General features: G+C 35.4%; 1 protein-coding gene across 1 annotated transcript in view; it reads right to left on the minus strand.

The window, feature by feature from the left end:
* LOC145675119 (uncharacterized) overlaps window positions 1-22,098 on the minus strand; it is an 82,382-nt gene that overhangs the window by 34,950 nt on the left and 25,334 nt on the right. Inside the window, exons 2-7 of the mRNA XM_081745490.1 lie at window positions 16,635-16,805; window positions 12,750-12,870; window positions 11,514-11,750; window positions 10,948-11,094; window positions 5,607-5,800; window positions 911-1,358 (exon numbers count right to left, since the gene is read on the minus strand). Coding sequence (XP_081601616.1) covers window positions 911-1,358; window positions 5,607-5,800; window positions 10,948-11,094; window positions 11,514-11,750; window positions 12,750-12,870; window positions 16,635-16,805 — 1,318 coding nt within the window. The remainder of the gene's footprint in view (window positions 1-910; window positions 1,359-5,606; window positions 5,801-10,947; window positions 11,095-11,513; window positions 11,751-12,749; window positions 12,871-16,634; window positions 16,806-22,098) is intronic.

Consider the following 22,098-nt stretch of genomic DNA (forward strand, 5'->3'; position numbering starts at 1 on the left):
TTTATCTTCCATAAACTTTCATTGCTGTAATGACTATTTACTAAATATTGTTACTAATATGATTCTGAAAATATATATATTTTGGAAAATCATCTTTAACTGGTGTTAGCTCGTTTCTGAGATCTACTTTTAAGAGCAACATACATGTAACGCTGCTATATTTAGCTTAACGAGGTCTGCTTTACAATTTGCTTCATATCTATATATTCAGTAGTAATACTGAATATAGTAATATACTTAGCAGCCGCTTCTTCGTTGGTTAGTTGAGAGTTCAACGCCTTTTTCAGTACCAAAGCTGTATGAAACGTGGAATTACAGCTTAACTTGGAATCCAAACCATATGACCTCCAAGGGAACTGATTTATAATCACTTGCCTTTATAAACGACAGATATTGTTATGACTTTCATAGAACTATAATCTTTTACGCCTTACTTCTTTCCTATGTAACTTACGCAAGTAGCGACCAGTACTTGCAAAAACTGGCTAATTCTATCCCATGGACATCTGCGAGTTGTAACATATAGGTACTGTTCATTTGTGTGAAAAACACAGATCTGTTTATCTACAGCAGGTCGAGATTCATTTTTTAAGCTACTTAACGTTGAATATACGGGCACATTACAATTAGGGCAATCAAAAAGTAATTTTATGTTTAAATAATTTAGAGCTTATTTTTTGGAAAAAAAAAAAAAAAAAAAAAAAAAACTCATATTAATACTTTTCTCATATTATAGATTAAGGTGTGTCAGTTAATTAATTTATGATCAAATTAAATTTTGTCGATAAATATATTAAAATCATTACAATACACATTTCTAAAAACATTGGTTGACTAGATGCTTTCATTTTTCTATTACATTTGTTTCATACACGCGCTACAATTAGATGCACAGACATTATCAACTCACCGTGTCACTGGTTACACTACTATTGGAACTTCCAGCTGCACTGTCAACTGTTGAACCTGACCCATCACTACACGTTGTTGATGAGGCCGAGGATATAGAGTCGTTGTCCTCTCGCGTATGTTGTCGACTAAGCGAAGGATATGAACACGTAGTGGACATTGGTCCAGTCAATGACACCTGAAGCGGCATCTGCACCACTGACATGTGAACTGTCACTGGAATCACAGGATTGCCTGTCATGGTAGGCAGAGGTACTGTGCTTGGTACGATCACTGGACATGACACGGACGCCGACACAGGTGGAGGAGTTGTTAGCGATGGCAACGTTGTCACTTCTGTAGAAGTCGTATTGGAGGAGTCTGACTGATTTGGCAGAGGAAAAATTTCCTTAATCCATTGACGGTATTCTATTACTTCGTCAGTTATCCTTATTATTCGACCCAATATACTGAAAATACAATAATACAGTATTGGTTTGGTATGTACATAGTTTCAGAATAAATTACATTAAATAAATTTCAATGTTATATTGACACTGACTCTGTGACTATTTGATAAATAGTTACATATAGGAATATGTATACTGTACAGAACGGACTCATGATATACTGTATTTATGGCTGAAATTTTGAACGTACTCCCTTAGGATACGTTCTTTAATCAAAGTAGTACGATAAAAACTTAGCTCAAGGTAGATTGTAACAGTGTTCCAAAATTCATTTCGAACTGTTCAACCGTATTCCCGTGATGCAATTACAAACAGATAACAATGCTTTCATATGTGAAGGATAAAAATATAGAAAATATCCCCCTTAAAACGTGAATTCTCAAAAGTGCTAGGACACGTGTCCACGTATTTTTAACGAGAAGTGTATATATAGTGTTTAAACTTCCAAACTTCTCGGGTTCGTGACATACTGCATTTACGTACATTTTGAATCCCCTCTAACCCACTTACGATGCGCCCTTGAATCAAACTACGTGATAAAAACCTACCTGAAAAAAGGTGATTATGTTCCAAAATTCATTTCAAACTGGTCAACCGTTTTCCCGTGACACAAACAATAGGCAACATAGCCTTCAATGTGAAGAAAAAAATCTATAGAAAATGTCCTAAACGTTGGGACAGTGTTTATACACCAAATTTTATCTTCCGAACTTGGCAGGATCGTGAGATTCTGAGGTTTTAGCATAATTTTTGGATACGCATTTTAATCAACACAAGATAAAAATCCAGTTCGCAGTACGTGGTAACTATATCCAAACAGTTCGCAGTATGTGGTAACTATATCCAAAAATTCATTTGAAACGGTTTAGCCGTTCTCTCGTGATGCGATCACAAACAAATCTTCATTTTCTTACAATTAAACGGAAACAGTTACTACTTTAAGTGTTATCTAAGTAGAATGGAAATATACATATACAGTCGTTTTGTTTTTCAGCCGTTTGTGTTTATACGTTTCACGAGTATTAAGAGCTACCATACACTTCCCTAATACATTTTCTATTGCCATGCCCCCTTCCATATAAATTTTACATCTGTAATAGAGTATGCTTCCTTATACAGTACTTAACACAAGCGATAAATGTCTACTAACACATCATTAGAGATTAATTTAAAACCTTCTACTTTAAATACGACAAAGTGAGATTATAATATCCCCTCTCTCTGTAAAAATGAATGTCTCTAAAACACACGCTATTTCAGACAAGTAAACAATAAGCCACTCTCCTCTATAATTTGCTAGAAGGTAGATAAAGATAGCCTGAAGAAGAAACTAATAGTTTATACTGGTAAAAAGCACATGGAATTCATTGAGTACATTGGTTATTGTTACTGAAGTGTCAGACCCTAGACTATAAATAACCCAACATTTTCTACATTTAGCTCAGAAAACATCCTGATGAAGGATATTCGTGCATTATACCAGAAATATTAATGCGAATTTAAGACAAAACTGATCATCTCTTCAAAACACAAAGATGAGTGCTGTATGTATTTTGAATTATGTTCTATATGTTCAGTAAGTTGTTAAACTTTCCGCACGGAAAGGACAAAATGGTAGACCAGTTATTAATGTTCATTCACATTTATTATTAAGTGATTCATTTCGTTTCTTGCATCCTTATAGAATCTCCTCAAGTGTCTAACCTTTGTAATTTTAGACCATTTTGCTTTGGCTCTCGTAAGTACTTGAAATATTAGGTTGGTGCGAATGAAATGTCCGTTTTAACGTCTGGTGGTAAACTCACCTCAGCAACACAACACAAGTCGCAAGCTAAATACACGTCCAGCAAACAGGCTGGGGTATCCAGACAGTCGGGAGGCAGTATGCTGCTGAACAAGGTCGTATGAAAGTACACCACGGAGCGCATACAACTGCAGTTTTCTTTGCGAATTCAAACTGGGATTTTGCGAAGCAAGCCACAAAGAACATTAATAGTACACTTAGGCCAGAAACAGCGAATGAATGCACAATTCGCCGACAGTTTGTTCTGGTGACAGCATTGCAAAATGAGAACAGTGAGCATCGACCAACACCATGTTCAGATAAACTCCAGAACACCATGAAAACAGCCCACTGGAAAAGTGTTAGTGCCATTGTAGACGAGTATGGCATACACTTTACCATCATTGTTCGGTGGCTTCGTGCAATTGGTAAGGTGAGAAGATTTTATTCATGGGTACAACATAACATTGGCGAACTAGAATCGGCGTTTGAAGATATGCAGTTTTCTGAGTGTAAGGAATAACCTGAATATACCTTTCTATTTTAGACTGTAACTTCAAATGAAAAACTGATCTGGTATGTCAAGAGTAAATGGACAATACATTGGTTGGATCATAATCAACAGAAGGTGTTTTTGCTGGAATGGTGAGAGGTTTTTCTCAGACGTGGTGAAACGATCAATATAGTTTGTTACATTGCTGAATTCCATGCAATGCACCGCAAGCATCCAGTAATGGTTAACAGACGTGGTGTTCTCATTGTTGCACGACAACGCTGTCGCGTAAAAAATGGTAATGCTCCTATAGGATGCAGTATGAAACCCTTTTTCACCCATCGTATTACCCCGATATCTCTCTTATTGACTATCATCTCTTTCGGCATCTCGATCACTTTTTGAGAGTAAGACTTTCTGATTGGGCGGTGCAACGTGAGCTTAAGGATTTCTTCATATCCCTGATTCCAGACTTTTTTCGCCTCGAAATCCAATCGCTGGATGAACATGGCAAAACTATGCAGTTGTAGACGGTAACTATTTTGATCAACTAGATAGTGAGATTTTTTCCCCTTTAGAGCATTTCAATCGCACAAACCTACTTCATAAAATGTAGAAAGAGTTTTTTTTTTTTATTCGACTGGCTTTGTTGCGTTTATAACTATTATTCTTCATATCATTCACATAATACATTACTACGCTTCTAAAATTTGTTAGCCTTCCCGCTAATTTTAAAAATTATTACACGCACACATACATCTATCTATCTATCTATCTATCTATATATATATATATATATATATATATAAATCACAAGTATCTTTCAAAAATCTATAAAAATAATTATTACTGTGAATTCTACGGAATTACTGCAATATGATCTCATAGTTTCTATGATGTTTCACGTCTACTAGATAAAAAAAATGAACATATTTAAGTTCCACAGTTATGCCCTTTAGGATTAAAAAGACAGATTATGGAACTGGTGGAATGAAAATATGGGAAAAACTGGAGAAACCTAAGAAAACCTGCGGGCACGGTACTGTCCACCACAAATTTAGATGACCTCTTAACAAGACTTAACGTGAGTGGAAAAAGAACATTCCCCAACACGTTACTTTTGAAAAACAAAGTAAAACTGCTTACCGGAAATACCATTTCTTATATAAAAATATTTGTATGGGGGAATTCCAAAAACGTAATGGGATTGGATATTTAGTTATAAAGAAATTGTTATCATGGAATGTTATCCCTTATTTTTGGAATGTTCTTTTTCTACTCACCGATTCAGTTACAAGTAAATATTTTTACATTATTCAAGATTTTCTAAAATGGATTCGACAAGAAATTTTATTTCTTGTTCATTTTGGTTTCACATCAATCTGCAAAAAAAGAACTACGGAAGAAACTTCCTCTGAAACTGTACTATTACAGAAAAGTACTTCTATTGACGTGAAAAAAAATTTTTAAGCAAATTATTATACATTTGAACTGTCTTTTACGAATCCATATATTTTTTGCTTCATATTTTAAAATTATATTATAAAAATGATTTTACTGAATACTATATTATAGGCTGAAGAAATACTATATTATAGGCTGACTTAACAATTTACATTAAATATTATATAAACACATACAAAAACTAAACGTCTACAAATATTTTATAGGAACAGCACTTATTTCATGAAACTAAACTAAATGACAAGCCTAAGAATAAATCCTCATGCGCAGTTTTCGAGAAAATCGACAGACTAAAATTGGAAAATGTAAAAAAAAAATGTCATTCGTACCTAACACAATCAAGTTCAAAAACACGCAAACTTTTACGATGAAATTGATACTAAAATATACCCCTTTTAAGCTTTTCATTATTATATCTACAAAATGACAGTTTATACTATAGCTAATGATAATAACCTACTACTATCATTAAGTCTTAAACTCTAATTTTAAATATTTCTAATATTACCTCCATTTACTGGCATCATTGATCGTCGTATTAAGAGGATTTACTGCCTGAGTAAGGACAATATACGCATATTCAAACGCCTGTTTAACATGCAATGCTCCGTATGAACTTCGACCAATATCATTTCCTGGAGTGAGAGGATCTTCTATACACAACAAGGAAGGACGGTGGCCATCTATCATGTCTTTCTGAACCTGCAATAAACAAAAAATAGTTTATATACTTTTTTCAATGACACTATATATATATATATATATATATATATATATATATATATGTCTTCAATTTCAACAACAACAACAAAATAATCACATTGCATTTGTGTTATTTCAAGTACCCGTTGACGAAAGAAACATTGTTGAATAAACCCCTACAAAAATGATTACTCCTCAAGAAAAGGATGGAAAAAGACAATGTGTGTCTTGGTTTATTGAAACAAAATCGGATACGCAAACTCAGCGAAACATCCACCGTTAAATCTGTCAATTTGTGCATGGCACAAGATGGTGCTAGTGTCAACGTGTACAGACTTTAGCTTTCAAATTGACAGATCTTGAAACTAGTTTCATCTATTAACGTGACAATCGATGTAACTGCTTGATGAATTCCCAGATCAAGGCGCAAAATTTCCGGTCGCAGAGCGCCATTGGCGACTAGAAATTTAGATCTGGCGACCAGTGTTCAGTAGGAATGGTTTCTGTCTAAACCCACAGGGATCCGCAGTTTCTGTTTCGAACGAAAATAATTGTCACTAAGTGAGAGAAAACCCGGAATGTGAAGTCTTCACAACGTTGTAATTCCCCCTTCTTTCCTTAAGGACCATGATCCGAAAACTGCAATCGACAACTGGTACTTCAGTGCAGAGAGAGAGCATTACACAAACGTGAATTCTTAAGGTAAGATATTTTTTAACATGTAATGCAATTCAAAATTCATTATCCTGAATCTAATGGTCTGGTTTTGAAATTTTATGCCCTGATGTAATTTCTTTCTTTGTCAAATCAAAGGCCGTGGAAGGGGGGGAGAGAGTGCTCTCACTCAATTTGTTCGTAAGAGATGCTGGTGATCCTCATTTTTGGATTGGCGAGTGCGTCTGACTTTGAAATATTGCGCCCTGTCGTAGAGCAATGCTAATGGTTTGAAGTAAGTTTACGACGTTGGCATATAGTGAAATTTTTGATTCCCCATAGCGGCTGTAGGAGGCCCCAAAGCCTATACAGTTATATAGCATTTTCGCTTTGACTTGCAGAAAAGAGCTCTGTTGTCCGTGGATGCCATTTTTAGAACACCCGATATATATATATATATATATATATATATATATATATATATATATATATATATATATATATATAGGGGTTGGATAAAAAAAATCTAAAACGTTTGCAAAAGTGTGAAAATCATACCTAGTATGGTGTAGGGCCTCCTTTTGCGTCCAAAACAGCTTGGATCCGACGTGGAATGGACGTATACAGCTCCTGAATCGTGGTGTGTGGAATTTTCTTCCATTGTTCCCCCAAAACATGCTCCAGTTCCTTAAGGGAGACTGGTGGAGGGTAATGAGACCGAACACGCCTTTCTAACTCAGACCACAATGGCTCAATAATGTTCAGATCTGGTGATTGTGGGACCCAGGGGAAGTGTGATAGCTCCTGGTCATGCTCCTCAAACCATGATTTCGCAGTTTTTGCAGTGTGACAGGGTACCAAATCATCATGGTCGATTCCACCACCATCAAGGAACAATATTTGGGTCATGGGTAGAACCTGGTTCCCCAAAATCGCCTCATACGCCTTAGCATTCATCATTCCATGCAGGGCTATGATGAGACCTGCGGAAAACCACGATATCGCTGCCCATACTGTAACAGAACCACCTCCATGCTTTACAGTTGGGAGCAGACAGTCTGTATCATACGCCTGCGACGGTGTTCTCCATACGTAAACACGACCGGTTGTTGGAAACAAGGTGAAGGTCGATTCATCGGACCACATTACGTGTTTCCACTGCTCATGAGTCCACGCCTTGTGGTCCTTGCACCATTGGATACGCCTCCTCGCACTTACTGCTGTGACCAGGGGTTTGGCGATAGCGGCCCTGCCATGAATTTTTATTTTCTGAAGTTCCCGTCGCACTGTTTTCGATGAAACTGGGTTCTGTAGGCCGGAATTGAGTTCAGACGTAATTTTCATTGCAGTGGTCTTTTTAGCTGCTACAACCCGTTTTAATGCCCTCCAGTCCCTATCTGACAGGACTGTCTTTCGACCACTGTTGTGCTTTGCAAACGTAGTTTGCCCATGAATTGTGTATGCCCTCGCGACATTGGACACGGTGCCTTTAGATACTCCCACAATGTTCACCACTGTTGCCATTGAAGCTCCAACCAGACGGGCACCAATGATCATGCCTCTTTGGAAGTCTGTCAGGTCGCCCATTTTACCGCATAAAATTCACACCATGGCACTTACAGGTGAACTGGTTACTGCTGATATATATATATGAATGACTGTGTCAAATATGTTGAGTATAATGCAACATCCTCTTGATTTAAATTAAGTTACAGTGATCCCTTTTAATGATACTCTACCCATCGCGACTCGAACTCTCTGCTGGAATTATTAATGCTTCTGACCAGAATAAATATAGTTATCCAAACATCTGTATTTATCTTTTTTAAACATCTGTAATCCACTTGTTGTTTCTAATTGACCAATTGCTTTAAAAAACTTAATCTTCCCTTGATGCCTATTAGATATATTTGGAAAGTAACAAAACTATATTATACTAAAATGCTATACAAAACTATATTAAATACAACTAATCAGCTGTATTTGGTATAGTTTCGTTTCTTTTAAATTATATCTAATAGGCACCAAGAGAAGATTAAGAGAAAGTTTTTATGGCAATTAGACAATTATAAATAACAAGCGAAAGGGTAATTAAGTCAGGGTAGGTGGCCGAAATGACGCCCGAGAAAGTACGACCCAGGTGGCTTCTCATACAAACAATGAATCTTAGTACTTTCACTTTTAGTATATATTTCTATGTTCTCAAGATCTCTCTTTCAGTTAGTGTCTGATGAAGATAATGTTAAATTGTTGAAACCGTTCCACTGTATTTTAGTTGTAATAAATAAGTATATACACTCCGATCAGAAGTGTCATTCCTTTTAATTATATGTTATTGGCTGATTGTTACCGTTAAATATTTCCAATTTTCTTTACCTAGAAAGATCACACCTTTTGAATGACGTTATTCTAGCTTGGAACTGCGTTGCTTCAATCAAAAGTAAAATCTGACTAGGCAAACTACTTTTAGTAAATAACCATGTTACAGTTTCGGCAATGTACTGCTCCCTTCATCAGACATGTTCAAAGAGGCAGTTTGTAAGAAGGATCGAGGATAAAGAAAAAGGAATAAGTTGAGAGGTGGAATTAGAAGATGGTGAAATAAACTTTTTGGATATGATAATAATGAAGGTAAGAGGGACGTTCAATACAACGTGGTACAGGGGGGAAAATGATACAGCAAAATGTTAGTGCACAATAGATACAGCAGAGCAAAACTGAAGAACGAGAGAGAGAAAGAAAAATGAAAATGAAATGAAATTTTTCAGTTTTACGTCCCACGGTTATGCCGGTTAGGCTAAAGGAGACGGTAATAATGAGTAATGAATGAAATGGTGGAATGAAGAAAGTGGGAGGAAACGGGAGAACCCCGAGAAAACCCACGCACACGGTGTTTGTCCACCACAAAGTTCACTTGGCGGGAGCAGGGTTTGAACCCAAGACCCCATGCACCAGAGGTGAACGCTCTACCACTGAACCACCGCGGCCCCCTAGAAAGAAAGGAGAGAGAAGGAAAGAGAGGATCAATAAAAAGAAAAATTGTTTGAAATAGGAGGCATATGAAGTTTTTTTTTTTTTTTTACGTCTAATTGTTATGCCGGCTAGGATAAAAGAGACGGTGACGATGAGCAATGAATGAAATGAAGGAAGTGGGAGAAAACGGGAGAACCCGAGGAAGCCCACGCACATGATGTTTATCCACCACAAAGTTCACTTAGCGGGAGCAGGGTTTGAACCCGGGACTCTATGAACGCTCTACCACTGAGCCACCGCAGCCCCCAGGAAGTTTGAAGGATCAGGAACTTAACGGAAGTCCTGAAGAAGCTATTGAGGAAAGGAAGAGTAAGAACATAAGGACAGGGAATAGAAAAATATTAGATTATTGAAAAGGAAGAAAAGAGAAAAGGAAATTCAAAAAAGTGAGGAAGGAGCAGTATATAGAATTAGGCACAAAGAATGCGAAAGGAATTATATAGGAGAAACAGGAAAAAATTAGAAGAAAGGAACAAACACAAGAACGACGTTAGACTGAAGAGGGATAATGATGCAGTATATATAAGCAAAACGCAAGAAACAAGACACGAAATAGACTGGGTAGGTGTATAAGGTGTAGAAAGGGAAAGAAGAAGCATTTTAAGAAAATGGAAAGTGGTGGAATGGATATGAAAAGAAAAGAGAGAAACTGATGAATTGCAACAGTGGGGCTAAATATCCATGATTTATAGTGATAGATTTTGGAAAGAGCAGAAAAGAAGATATGATGAAAAGATGTTGAGGTATTTATAGAATAAACAGATGTGTTAATTAAAAACTTACGTTCTTATATATATATATGTGTGTCTTATTAAAATTTGAGATTGTATGCAATTAAAAATTGTTTAAAATGAAAGGAAAGAACTAATTGGTTCTTAGAAAAGACTTCTCATTTTCTAGATGTTCCCTGTCGTCGTCAAGCCCTGACACATATTTTAATCTTCTGGTTAAACTCGATCAACTTGCACAAAAACTCACGAAACTTCCCTTTTCGTTCAACTGACCTGCACTATTAATTCTGATGTATCATGTTTAACTTCTCTGCACTTCCACATTAGTCTCAGTCTTGTGCAAAACTTTGACTAGTTTTAATGTCATAGTATTACTTTTGGTATGTAGAAAGCTCAGACACACTTTTATATATCTTCTTAATAAAATGTTCTTAGAGCTGTAAATCTCTCATAAGAAATGAACACCGAAAGTAACAAATATGAAAATAACGAATGGATTACAGATCTGTCGCGAAATCAAGGTTTTGAAAATTTGGAATCAATTCCATATTTCACCACATTTGCCCAGCAAATTTCAACTTCTAAGACCCTGAAAATCAAAATTCCTCACTTTTCCAGGAGCACGCAAAGTACAATCACCGTCAAGGAAACAACTGCATCACTGAAAGATTGCGTCTTAAAAGAAATCATCACGGTTAACAAAATATCCAAAGGTTTCAATTCACTCACCTCTTCTTTCGATATATAGGCACCACCATCCTTTATCCTAATGCCTGTTTTAAGATAGTTAAACTGCCTTCCATACAATTCGAAAAATTCAATGAGCAAAACACCAAGATTTGCCTCTTGCGTGTAAGCATTTTGTCGTGGATGTAACTAGAAAATGAAAGTAACATTAAGCAACTGAAACTATAGTTATTTGAAGCTTTTTCAATTATTTAACATTGATATTTCATTATGATTACTCCTCATTTTCACGTTGGTACATTATTACAATAAATCATGATTGCACAGCAAATTCTAGCTAAGCTTTCCTGTTACTATAAGATGTAAGTTAATATGCAATTGAGAGGCTACCTGAAAGAAAGCACACAAGGAAAAAAGATCACAAATTTCTGGAGTATTTTTGTTGCTTGAATTATAACTTATCACATTACATGGAATCGTGCTTACATCTTCAGACACTTATGTAATTCAACTGATCAAACTTAACTACCTTCTAAAATTAATGAAAATTTCTAAACAAAATTAATGACAATAATATTTTTTTTTTTTTTTTTATTATTTCTACATACCTGTAGGAAGCTTACTGTGAGCAATATGAGACTGTATGAGCTAATACCACCTGTGAAAACTTCATTTAGGTCCCTTTGTAGCAGGAACTGTTTAAGAACTAGAACAAGTTTGGATAGGACTGGAAACTTCTTCTTGAAGTCCTTGATAAGTTCAGCAGATTTAACTCCATTACTCATATTGAAGCTAATATCTACTTTTACGTCTGACTTTTTATCAGTAAGCTTTATAATTGGCACCTAGAAACAGAAAAAAAAAAGCATATTACTATTATTTTGAAATTCATATTGAATATCACGGAAGGAAGGAGTATAATGTTATTATTCAGGATAAATTTGAAATAAAACTGAAAAATATAATTTCGAAAAACAAACGACAAAGAATATAAAACGGCTTTGATTGAGTCGTCCAGTTCCAAAAAGGCTCTTGTCCATTTATATCAAATCCCAGAAAACCGAGAAAAACTGTAGGATCGATGCGTTTTGTAAAACTGGAAATATTTGAAGATGTTTAAGTTTTTCACATGAGCACACGAAAGTATTCCCAGCTTTACAAAACATGCAAACCCTACTTTAAAAAAAAATCTGGAATTTGCTGAAAATGGACAAAAGTCGTTCTGGAAATGGACGATTCAATTATAAATTATTGTGGTATCAAATATTCTTCAGTATCTGAAATTTTTTCACTCACTTCCATGTTTCCTGAAGACGTACCAACTACATATTATGGCTTTCTTCAGGGGAAATGGACAGTGGCGGCGATTGGACGTTAAAAGTGGGGGGGGGGGGGCAAGACATGATCTGAATATTTGTATATCAATGTTAATATACAAATTTCCCTAGTTGAAACTATATAAATTAATAGGCCATTTCAGAAAAGTGGGGGGCAACTGCCCCCCTAATCGCCGCCCATGGAAATGGAGGTGTGTGTGAAAATTTAAAAAAGTAATCCTTATTAAATTAAAATAAGCACTAACCTTAATTCTTACTTTAATTTATTAATATGTATCCTATTACGTCCATTAGCAAGTATTCCTTATGCACTACGTAAATAATAAGCAATATCTTAATATTATGTTAATTAAACCTCTAAGAGAATTATGAGGTTCATATTTATTTGAAATGAGAGTATTTCAAGAACGAACCTAATGCACGCCAATGTAATACTGCAACAGATTACATCACTTCCCTAACTATTGTGGAATGATAGACACTACGTATGTAATATCAATTACTTACCGAAGCTTTATCCAACACTTTCAGCGACTTCGGATCAGCAATATCGTTGTCCAATAAAGCTCTCTCCAAAGTGTAAAGTGGTAACGTTTCCCACTTTCCTATTACTACCAAGTCTATATCACTGTAAACAAAAATTACTCTGATGAGTTTGATATCAATATGGAAATGAACTCAAATTCTATCGATACAAATATTTTCTTGAAACTTTCCTTTCACTGATATTTCTTTTTCTTTCTATTTCTGCTCCTCTCTTCTGTTTCACGAAAAATTTTAGTTTACTGTTACTTTTCGCTGCTTTCTGAGATAGGTTTTCTTATTCATCGATAATCTGTTTTTTCTATGCCCACTTCTGGAAATGAAATGAAATCTTTTGAGTTTTACGTCCGACGGTTATGCCGGTTAGGCTAAAGGAGACGGTAATGATGAGTAATGAATGAAATGGTGGAATGAAGGAAGTGGGGGGAAACGGGAGAACCCCCAGAAAACCCACGCACACGATGTTTGTCCACCACAAAGTTCACTTCGCGGGGGATGGGATCGAACCCGGGACCCCAAGCACCACAGCGTCCCCAGTGCCCACTTCTGGGTTCTCCACTCTAACCATATTACGTCTTATTTTGCATGTTCTATTTTGACAAGCTTCGAAATTTCGAATGCTAATATATTGTAATATACCAAAGACCAAAAATATAACCCCGAATTTATCGTAATTTGTAAACATTTAAATTTTGTATTTAGTAAATTTACGTAAATACTTCAAGTCTGGCTTGAATACAAAAACATTAACTGCCTATATTGAATGGATTAAGATAGTATTGTTTTCAAAATCTAATTCGGATTATTGAGACAAGCCCAAAACTTATTTTAACAGAAACACGAAACTCTTGAAGAAAAAAAAAACGAATAATTTCAATATTTGATATAAAAGAACCCTGAATTTAGTATATCTTCATTCATTCATTTACGCTTCCTCTCGAAAGAATTCAGATTTGCTATTTGTCTATAGTGACGCCAGTCTCAGTGTGACTCCGCCTCCGAACGTCTACAACATATGTCATTTCAGATTTTCATTTTTAAATCGTATGTATAGTATTTAGGCACGGTATTTATACTCACTGTACTAAAAAGAGTAACATGAAAACTTTCTTAACACTCAATTGCTGGACATGCATTTCCTTCATTATACTTTTGTTTCCATAACTGCTGCGGGGTTCCTACTGATCTGGAGAAATCTATTTGGTCTAGGAATTAATTCGTGCGGTTGGTACGCACACATTGAAGCTGTAGTACAAACACAAAATACATAAATACCTTAAGAAAAATATTGTCCATCGCTAGCCACCACTTTCGCCCATCTGTCAGGCAATGTACGGATTCCGTGGCGAAAGAAGTCCTCATCCTTGGAAGCGATCCAGTCAGAGACCCATGTTTCGATATCTTCTGAAGAAGTAAACCGCTGTCCAATCAAATCGTTGTTCATGCAATCGAACAAGTAGTAGTCCGAAGGAGCAACGTCTGGTGAATACGGCGGGTGGGGTAAAACTTCCCATCCGACATTTTCTAAATAGGTTTTGACCGGTTTTGCGACATGTGGGCGAGCGTTATCATGTTGAACAATAAGTTTATCATGTCTGTTCTCCCATTCTCGTCGTGTTCTGGCCAGAGCTTGCTTCAAACGCATTAATTGTCGTCGATAACGTTCTCCATTCATAGTTTCACCCGGTTGCAGCAGCTCATAGTACACCACACCTTTCATATCCCACCATATGCACAGCATAACCTTTGCACAGTGAATATCTCGTTTTGGTTGTGATGGACCTGGTTCACCTGGTTTCACCCAGGCCTTTTTTCGTTTAGGGTTCTCGTAATGGATCCACTTCTCATCACCCGTAATAATTCGATGCAGAAACCCCTTTCTGCTCTGTCGTTGAAGCAGCAATTCGCAAATGGTTTTTCGTCTTTCAACGTCTCTGTCTTTCAATTCATGTGGAACCCAATGTGACATCTTTTGAATCATTCCCATGGCTTTCAAGCGTTTGGAGACTGTTGTTTGATCAACGCCTAATGCTGCTGCAAGTTGTTCCTGCGTTTGACACGAATCCTGCTCGAGCAATGCTGTCAATTCTTCGTCTTGAAATTTTTTTGGCTGTCCAGCTCGCTCTTGGTCTGCCAAGCCGAAATCACCACTTCTAAACCGTGCAAACCACTTCTGACACGTTCGCTCAGCTAGAGCATGGTCACCATACACTTCCACCAAAATACGATGACTTTCAGTCGCACTTTTCTGCATGTTAAAGTAATGCAGCAGGACACCCCGCAAAAACACTTTATCAGGCACAAATTGCGCCATGTTCACTTAACTAGAAAATGGTGTTGTTGACGCTTTAATCCACTGCCCTATACTACGAACGATACGCGATGACAGGGGTTTGCAACACATGTGTGGATACACGGAACTGTGGGACGCTCCGTTCGTTGCGCCATCTCTTGTCCACCCGCACGAATTAATTCCTAGACCAAATATTTCCCTGACTTCTTCCTGACTTTTGGCAGGAAATTCCCTCACTTTCATTACAGGTGTCGGATGACGTTGACATACAAATAAGCAATAAATAACGGTGAATATTTATATATGAGAACATTTATTCCACAGAAACAAATAATAATCAACTGTTCATAAATACAATGCACTTACCATCTATAAAAATGTGAGCAATGTTCCATGCTGTGATCATTAATGGTTGGCTAGGCTGAAATTGGTGTACAATTAATGTTAGAAAAAATATATTTTATAAAATTTCCCTGACCAGTAGGAACCCTGTTTTGAAATATGTTATAAAGGAAATAGTTGAAGACAGAACGAGTGATCTGAATTCTAGTCTATACCTGTGAACGTTAGAAAAGACGACGCGTGTACCCATTAACTGCGCTTTCTTCTGTTTTGTAATTTTTCTACATTCTTTTGAATTGTATTGTAATCTTTAACCTTCAATAAGCTTCTACATATCAACTATTTGAGATGATTAGTTGATAGCTCTTGAGCACATTAAAGATCTGTTTTGTATATTAAAATATACAAAATATTAACTCAGTTATTTTAAAATCCGAAGGAATAAGAAAACTTGACCCAACTGATTTCCAATCATTCGCTATCACAGTCACACAATATATATTTTAAGTGCTAACCTGCGCTTATCGTCACGACAAAGGCAAAAGTGTTAGAAAGAAAAGGGAGTATATATATATATATATATATATATATATATATATATATATATATATATATATATATATATATATATTATTTATTTATTTTTATTACACACACACTAAATGTTAGATATTTCTTTTCAGAACAAAAAGGGTAAAGGGTAAGCTTACTAGCATCAACCATCCGGACCATCAGAGAAGATGGTTATGAAACAACTTGGTTAATTAGTGTGTCCTATCTGAAATACAGACTTTTGTATCGCTGCTGAGATATAACACTTTTTCCTAAAATAAAGTTCAAACACTACTTAATACTCTTAGTACTTCGCTTTTTTCGTGTGTCTGTCATAGTTTTTTCAACTGTTCTAGTGACAAGCATAAGTATCAAGAACTTGTTAAATGAATTTCCTCCAAATTGGGTATTTTAATTACCAAACAGCTACTTCAGTATCTACATGGTATTGGAACTGAGAAAAGTATTATGGTTGATTCATTTAATTTTACAGTGCAATTTCATATTTTACAAAATATTGTGAAAATACAAAAGATAATAATAAAAAATGCTGTTCCTGACAAGTCCCCATTACTTAAGAATAATCTTTATGTTAAACCAATAGTAATTATATAATCCCTCAGCGCAAACAAACCAGCAAACCTGATCCTGATTTTATTTACCTGGTAGGAAGATAGAGTCCAGTTCGAAAACTTCCGAAGATCTCTACTTTTGCCTCTGGCCAAAGATCCAAAGTCACCTTTTCAATGCGACGAACCACGTCAAGCCGTAGTTGATGTTCTTCAGGCCGTGGCATCATATATGTATAGAAGTCTTCTATTTCTTCATGAAGCCTTAAAACGATACATACTATTACTTTCAACAATGCATGTTCAAGTTTACTTTAAAAATAAATAAGATATATTGCCCATGCTGACAGAATTTATCTTAAATCAAAACTTCATTAAAATAATCCCCATTATGGTCTTTCAAAGACATTTACTCATTTCTAGGGGCACGAGTTTTTCGCACTAAGAATTTGAAAAATTCGCGTTTCGTTTTTCATATTTCGCATTTCGTAGCTCTTGTGGAAAAGATATCCCCTGACATTTTTATAATTGTTCCTTTTATTCATAGATCACTACAGAAATAAACCATTAAGTACCTAAAAACAAAACACACTGAATATTTCACTTGACATTGTAAATTTTACTTATAGAAAATTATATTTTTTAAAATAAACTGAAGGAAAATCAGTAACTAAACTTGTTTTGCTGTCTTCTGAAAAAACATACGAAGAAGTTACATTTAAGCATTAAACATAAGCATATTACATGTTTCCATATTTTCCTTCTTCATTGTTGTACATTTGTCACTTATCATATGTAAACACTTGAAAACACTCTCACAACTGACATGCTAATGCGCAACATGTTCTCTATAGCCGTGTCCGAATCATCCAAAATGCACCGTTCATGCCATGTTCTACCATTCTGTCAGCGGAAAACTGGCGTTTTTAAATTAAAGAAATGTATTTTTAAAACTTCGCGTTATTTCGCGTAGTTAGAAATTTTGCACAAAACTGCCCATTTCGCATTTTATCACTCAACGGAAACCAATGAAAATGCACAAAGAATATCACAAAACGTCAAAAAATTGAAAATTACTTAATTCAGACACATTTCGTTTTATCGCGCATTGCGAAAACTCGTGCCTCTACTCATTTCATAAAGGAAAACAAACAACGATTTTAGAAATAGTATTTTAACAATATAGCAACTCTTTCAAATTGCAACGGTAATTATGATAAATGCGATCTCTCAATCGAAGTTTAACTCAATTCAGGGTGTCTACCAGATTTAAAAAAAAAAATCGTAACTATGTCTTCGCCCGAGTACTCAATTTCATATTCTGTATTTCAAAAACGAAAAATGCACATTCACCCATCAATTTTTTTTCTTACGAATCTCTTTTTTTTTTCTATAGCAACACATGTCAGAAATACAAAGTTTTGAGAAAAATGAGAAAGATAATAATAATAATAAAAAAACGCTATCGTTTACAAAATACTACACGCTATAGTTTATCCAAAAACGTCTATTTATTACTAATATATCAAGCGTCGTCAATAGTCTGACTGGTGCAGTTATCTTCCAAAATGTGTATCTACGCGTAGCAAACAATAGTGTTGTTCACTTCATATCTGTCAAAACTTCACATGACCGTTTTAGAAGAAAGAAAAAAAAAATCAATTTTAGATCTATATGACAGAAATTAAACATATTCCAATAATCTAAGCAAACTTAAAATTGCTATTCCGATATTGAGACTAACATATTTTAAAAGGAAACAAGTATGTTTGTAGATAAAATAGTTACTGAAGTAACCTCTTTGGATTTAACACAGGACGAGAGTGTAGCTTACATTTGAACTACATCCAAACAGAAACGTTAAGGAACACGATTGTTGGATTAAAGACTGGTCACAAAATGTTCCAATCCTAATGCTTTGGCTTGTAGTAATAAATTTCCGTCGCATGAGAACAGTCTACTAGAAAACCCCGTAGTTTGTGTCGGAGTTTGTTTTCATATGATTATACGTATTACATCGAGAAAGTTAACATCCTAAATAGCTCAACGTTTCAATTTTCTATCTACCGAACACAGCACATTTTTTTAAAAAGAGAAATTCGAAAGACTGTGAAATGCATAAAATTTGCATATCTAAAAGAAATAACTTCGAGAAAACAATACAAACTTCATAAAATTATTAATATGCCTTTCAGCCTTGCTATGCACACTTTTGTATCAATCGTATCTTATGAAGAGAACAAGAGTTACCAAAGTTCATTTTCATTTTCATCTCTAGTTTCTCTTTTAACTTTTTTTTTTTCCTTTTTCAAATTAAGAGAATTTAATTTGACATTTTCTTCCGAATCTAATTAACTCACTAGAATTTAAACTTATGCGACCTGTTTTAACCGAAAAACTAAACTTGTGTATTCCTTGACTTTCATAACCTCCTTTCTGATTTCTTGAGTCCCATAATACCCTCAAGTTCACTGTATCACAGAAAAAGTATCTCACCAATAACGAACGAATCCTGAGCAACTATTATCGTACCAATGGCGAAAGAATCCTAACTACTTTTCTTACAAAATATACTGTAACTGCGTGGATATGCGCTAGAAATTGTACATTTATCTGGCATTTAAAACTAACGCTTCATGATGCACATTCACCTGTAGCTAATAGTAGTAAGAATACGTCAGTACCTCTTAGTGTTCAAGATATTATCCAATACGATTAAGATAAACTCACAACATCGCCCGTTCAGATATTTTAGAGCCTTCCTACTGAAAACAGAGAACAGGAGAAAGTAATCTGTTTTTCACTCTGGCGCTAGTGAAGGAAATAGTGGATGCACTTCACTCGGGTGTAAGTTGTCTAACACACAATTTATTTGCAAGCATTTGAATTTTCGATCGACAACAAATAATTTGACCGTAGAAGTAATAATGGCAAAATGGGATGTTAAACGAATATCAAAATATGCGTACATCAGATAGAGGTAAGCATACAACCTATGATTTTCCCATGGCTAGCGTGCACGGAACTTTGGTGCACGATGTTCCGGGTTCGATTCCCGGTGGGAGAGACTTGCCATTTGAACGCATTACAGTGGTTCGGACTCCATGTTAAACTGTAGGTCTAAGTCTCATAGTCTCGCTGCTAAAAGGGAGGCTAAACCCAAATCCAACCAATCAACATCTCTCCATGGACATGTGAACAGGTAACTATCCCTTTCGCGACGTACCCGCACGACTGTGCGGGTTGTGCTGGTACCAACTGCAATCACTAATAATTATATACTTTTGTGTTGCATTTTATTTCTTCGGTCGGGGACGGCTCGCTAAAATTTTATGGGTTACATGAGTCGTACAGATGCGTCAATTCCATACGCGAGTGCGTATTTCTTTTGTTTGCGGTTAAAGTTTGATGGGGATTTATAAAGATGCTAAAAATTTTCCCGTAAGGAAAGGGCTGTTGAGAGATTCGGATGGACTTCTGATACTGATGTTGTTGACTTTAAAATGAATGTATTGTGAAATTGAATCAATGAAATTTAAACAAAAGTGAATGTTTACGTAGTATATTAAAAGAAAAATCACTATTGTGAAGTTAAAATTGCAAATAGGATAAATGATACCCTTTTAGATAAAGAAGTTGTGCACCACACGCGCATATGGTCATGAACTTATTGCTATCTCTTAACAGGAAGTACATGCTTAACCAATCATGTTTCAACAACAAGTATTATGGAGAAATAATTTTTATTTAATCCAAGACGCAATTTTAGCCATCCAGTCAGAGTCGAATGTCCAGTACGCCTGGTTTGATCCCATCCGTACTATGGAATAAAAGTGTACCGTGAACATATGATTAGCCTCACGTTTTGATACTGCAGTATATTAACGGACTCAAGAAAAAATTGACTGATTTGAATTGTCAAACGGCATAATCCCTCCAATAACGAGTTGCGATATGCAAACAAATAAAGGAATATCTTATCAGAACAGGAGATTATTATCGAAGACGCCGTCTTATGCGACAACTATAGTAAATAATTTGAAAAAATATAATAATTGACTCGCATCACGTTCAAACGCATGACGTTTATTGAGTATAGCTCCCTGATTCTAGTGAAAACCTTCACAAGCTCAACTTACTAATGCTGCTATTACTTAATCAGCAAAGGGACATTATGAAACAGGAACATCCAGATACAGATAATGTTAATCAGCATAAAAGGCCACAAACACTATAAAGTAACGTTTATGTAAAATAGAACACCTAATGTTGAATTCATGTGTAATACTGACGTATTCAGTACCATGAAGAAGTACAGGCATTAAATTCAGGAAGAAAGAACGGAACAGGAATCTAGTCCTTTAGTTATACATTATTTGTATAATTTGGCACACATCGTAAAATATGGCCAAATTTCGTTAGATTATCTATTAAATATAATTGTTAACAAAGACATTCCATGCGAAGTCTTACAAGGACATTCCATGTTAAATCACACATGTTAAATATAATGGTACTCGACCATCAAGAATTTTTTTACATTTTCACCAAAGTCTACCTTACTAATGACGCGTTGAGCAAAATTATCAGATTGTTTTCTATCTGGACTGCCATCTTGGATTTACACTCATTGAAAATAAAGGTTTGCAGTGACGTACAGAACAAGCTGCTGCGCGGTTACTACGAAAGATAGAAAGTTGCTGTTGTACTACCTTAAAGCAGAAATATTGGTCTTTCAATAAAGCAGGATAATGTTTTGGTAAAAGGGATTTTCAAGATCCCGAAAGCAGCAATCAAAAAGTATAACATCTCCCAATTTCGAGAGCCTGTAAAATCAAAAATACTTGAAACTAAAGAAATTTTCTGTACGAGAACTACGGCTAGAAAGTTTTCAGAAATGGTGAAATACAGCTGGAGCCCTTCATACCAAATTTTGGCTCATAAAGTCAATCCCCCCCCCCCCCTAAGTTTCACGGTCAAATTTCTCAAAACGGAAAGCAGCAAAAATCTTGAAATTTTATTTAGCCCTAGATATTTCTACTAGTTCTGAATAGAAACAATGGATTTCATTTTGTGGTTTGCACTGATGAAAGAATTACAGGCTCTAAAAATCCTTATATACAGAGTTTTTTTTTTTTTTTTTTTTTTTAATACTTGAGACTGCAAAGTACCTGGAGAAAAAATATCAGACGAAAAAACTGTTCATATTCTGAAGAAGGAAATTCACCACTGATAAAATTAGCCCCCTCGTTCCCTTGAGGTGAGGTGGGTGTGGCAACTTTAAAAACTCAAATGACTTTTTTCTTTCTCTTTTTTTTTATTTATTTATTAAATCGCAGATTTGGATTCTTGGGGAAAATACGTAAATTTTATTCGAAACATTTTTTAATCAGTGCAAACAGTAAATAAGTTATGAATCTTTGAATACCGATCCTGATGAAAATGAAAGATGATGTCACATGGAAAAACAGTGATCAACTACAAAAACGGTGCCAATTTCTGTTTTCGTATCGCAAGCTACAAACTTAACTGTAAGAATAGTAACTCATAACTACAT

Source organism: Thermobia domestica, chromosome 2 (genome assembly GCF_964235325.1).
Source record: "Thermobia domestica chromosome 2, izTheDome1.hap1.1, whole genome shotgun sequence".
NCBI classification, from domain to species: domain Eukaryota; kingdom Metazoa; phylum Arthropoda; class Insecta; order Zygentoma; family Lepismatidae; genus Thermobia; species Thermobia domestica.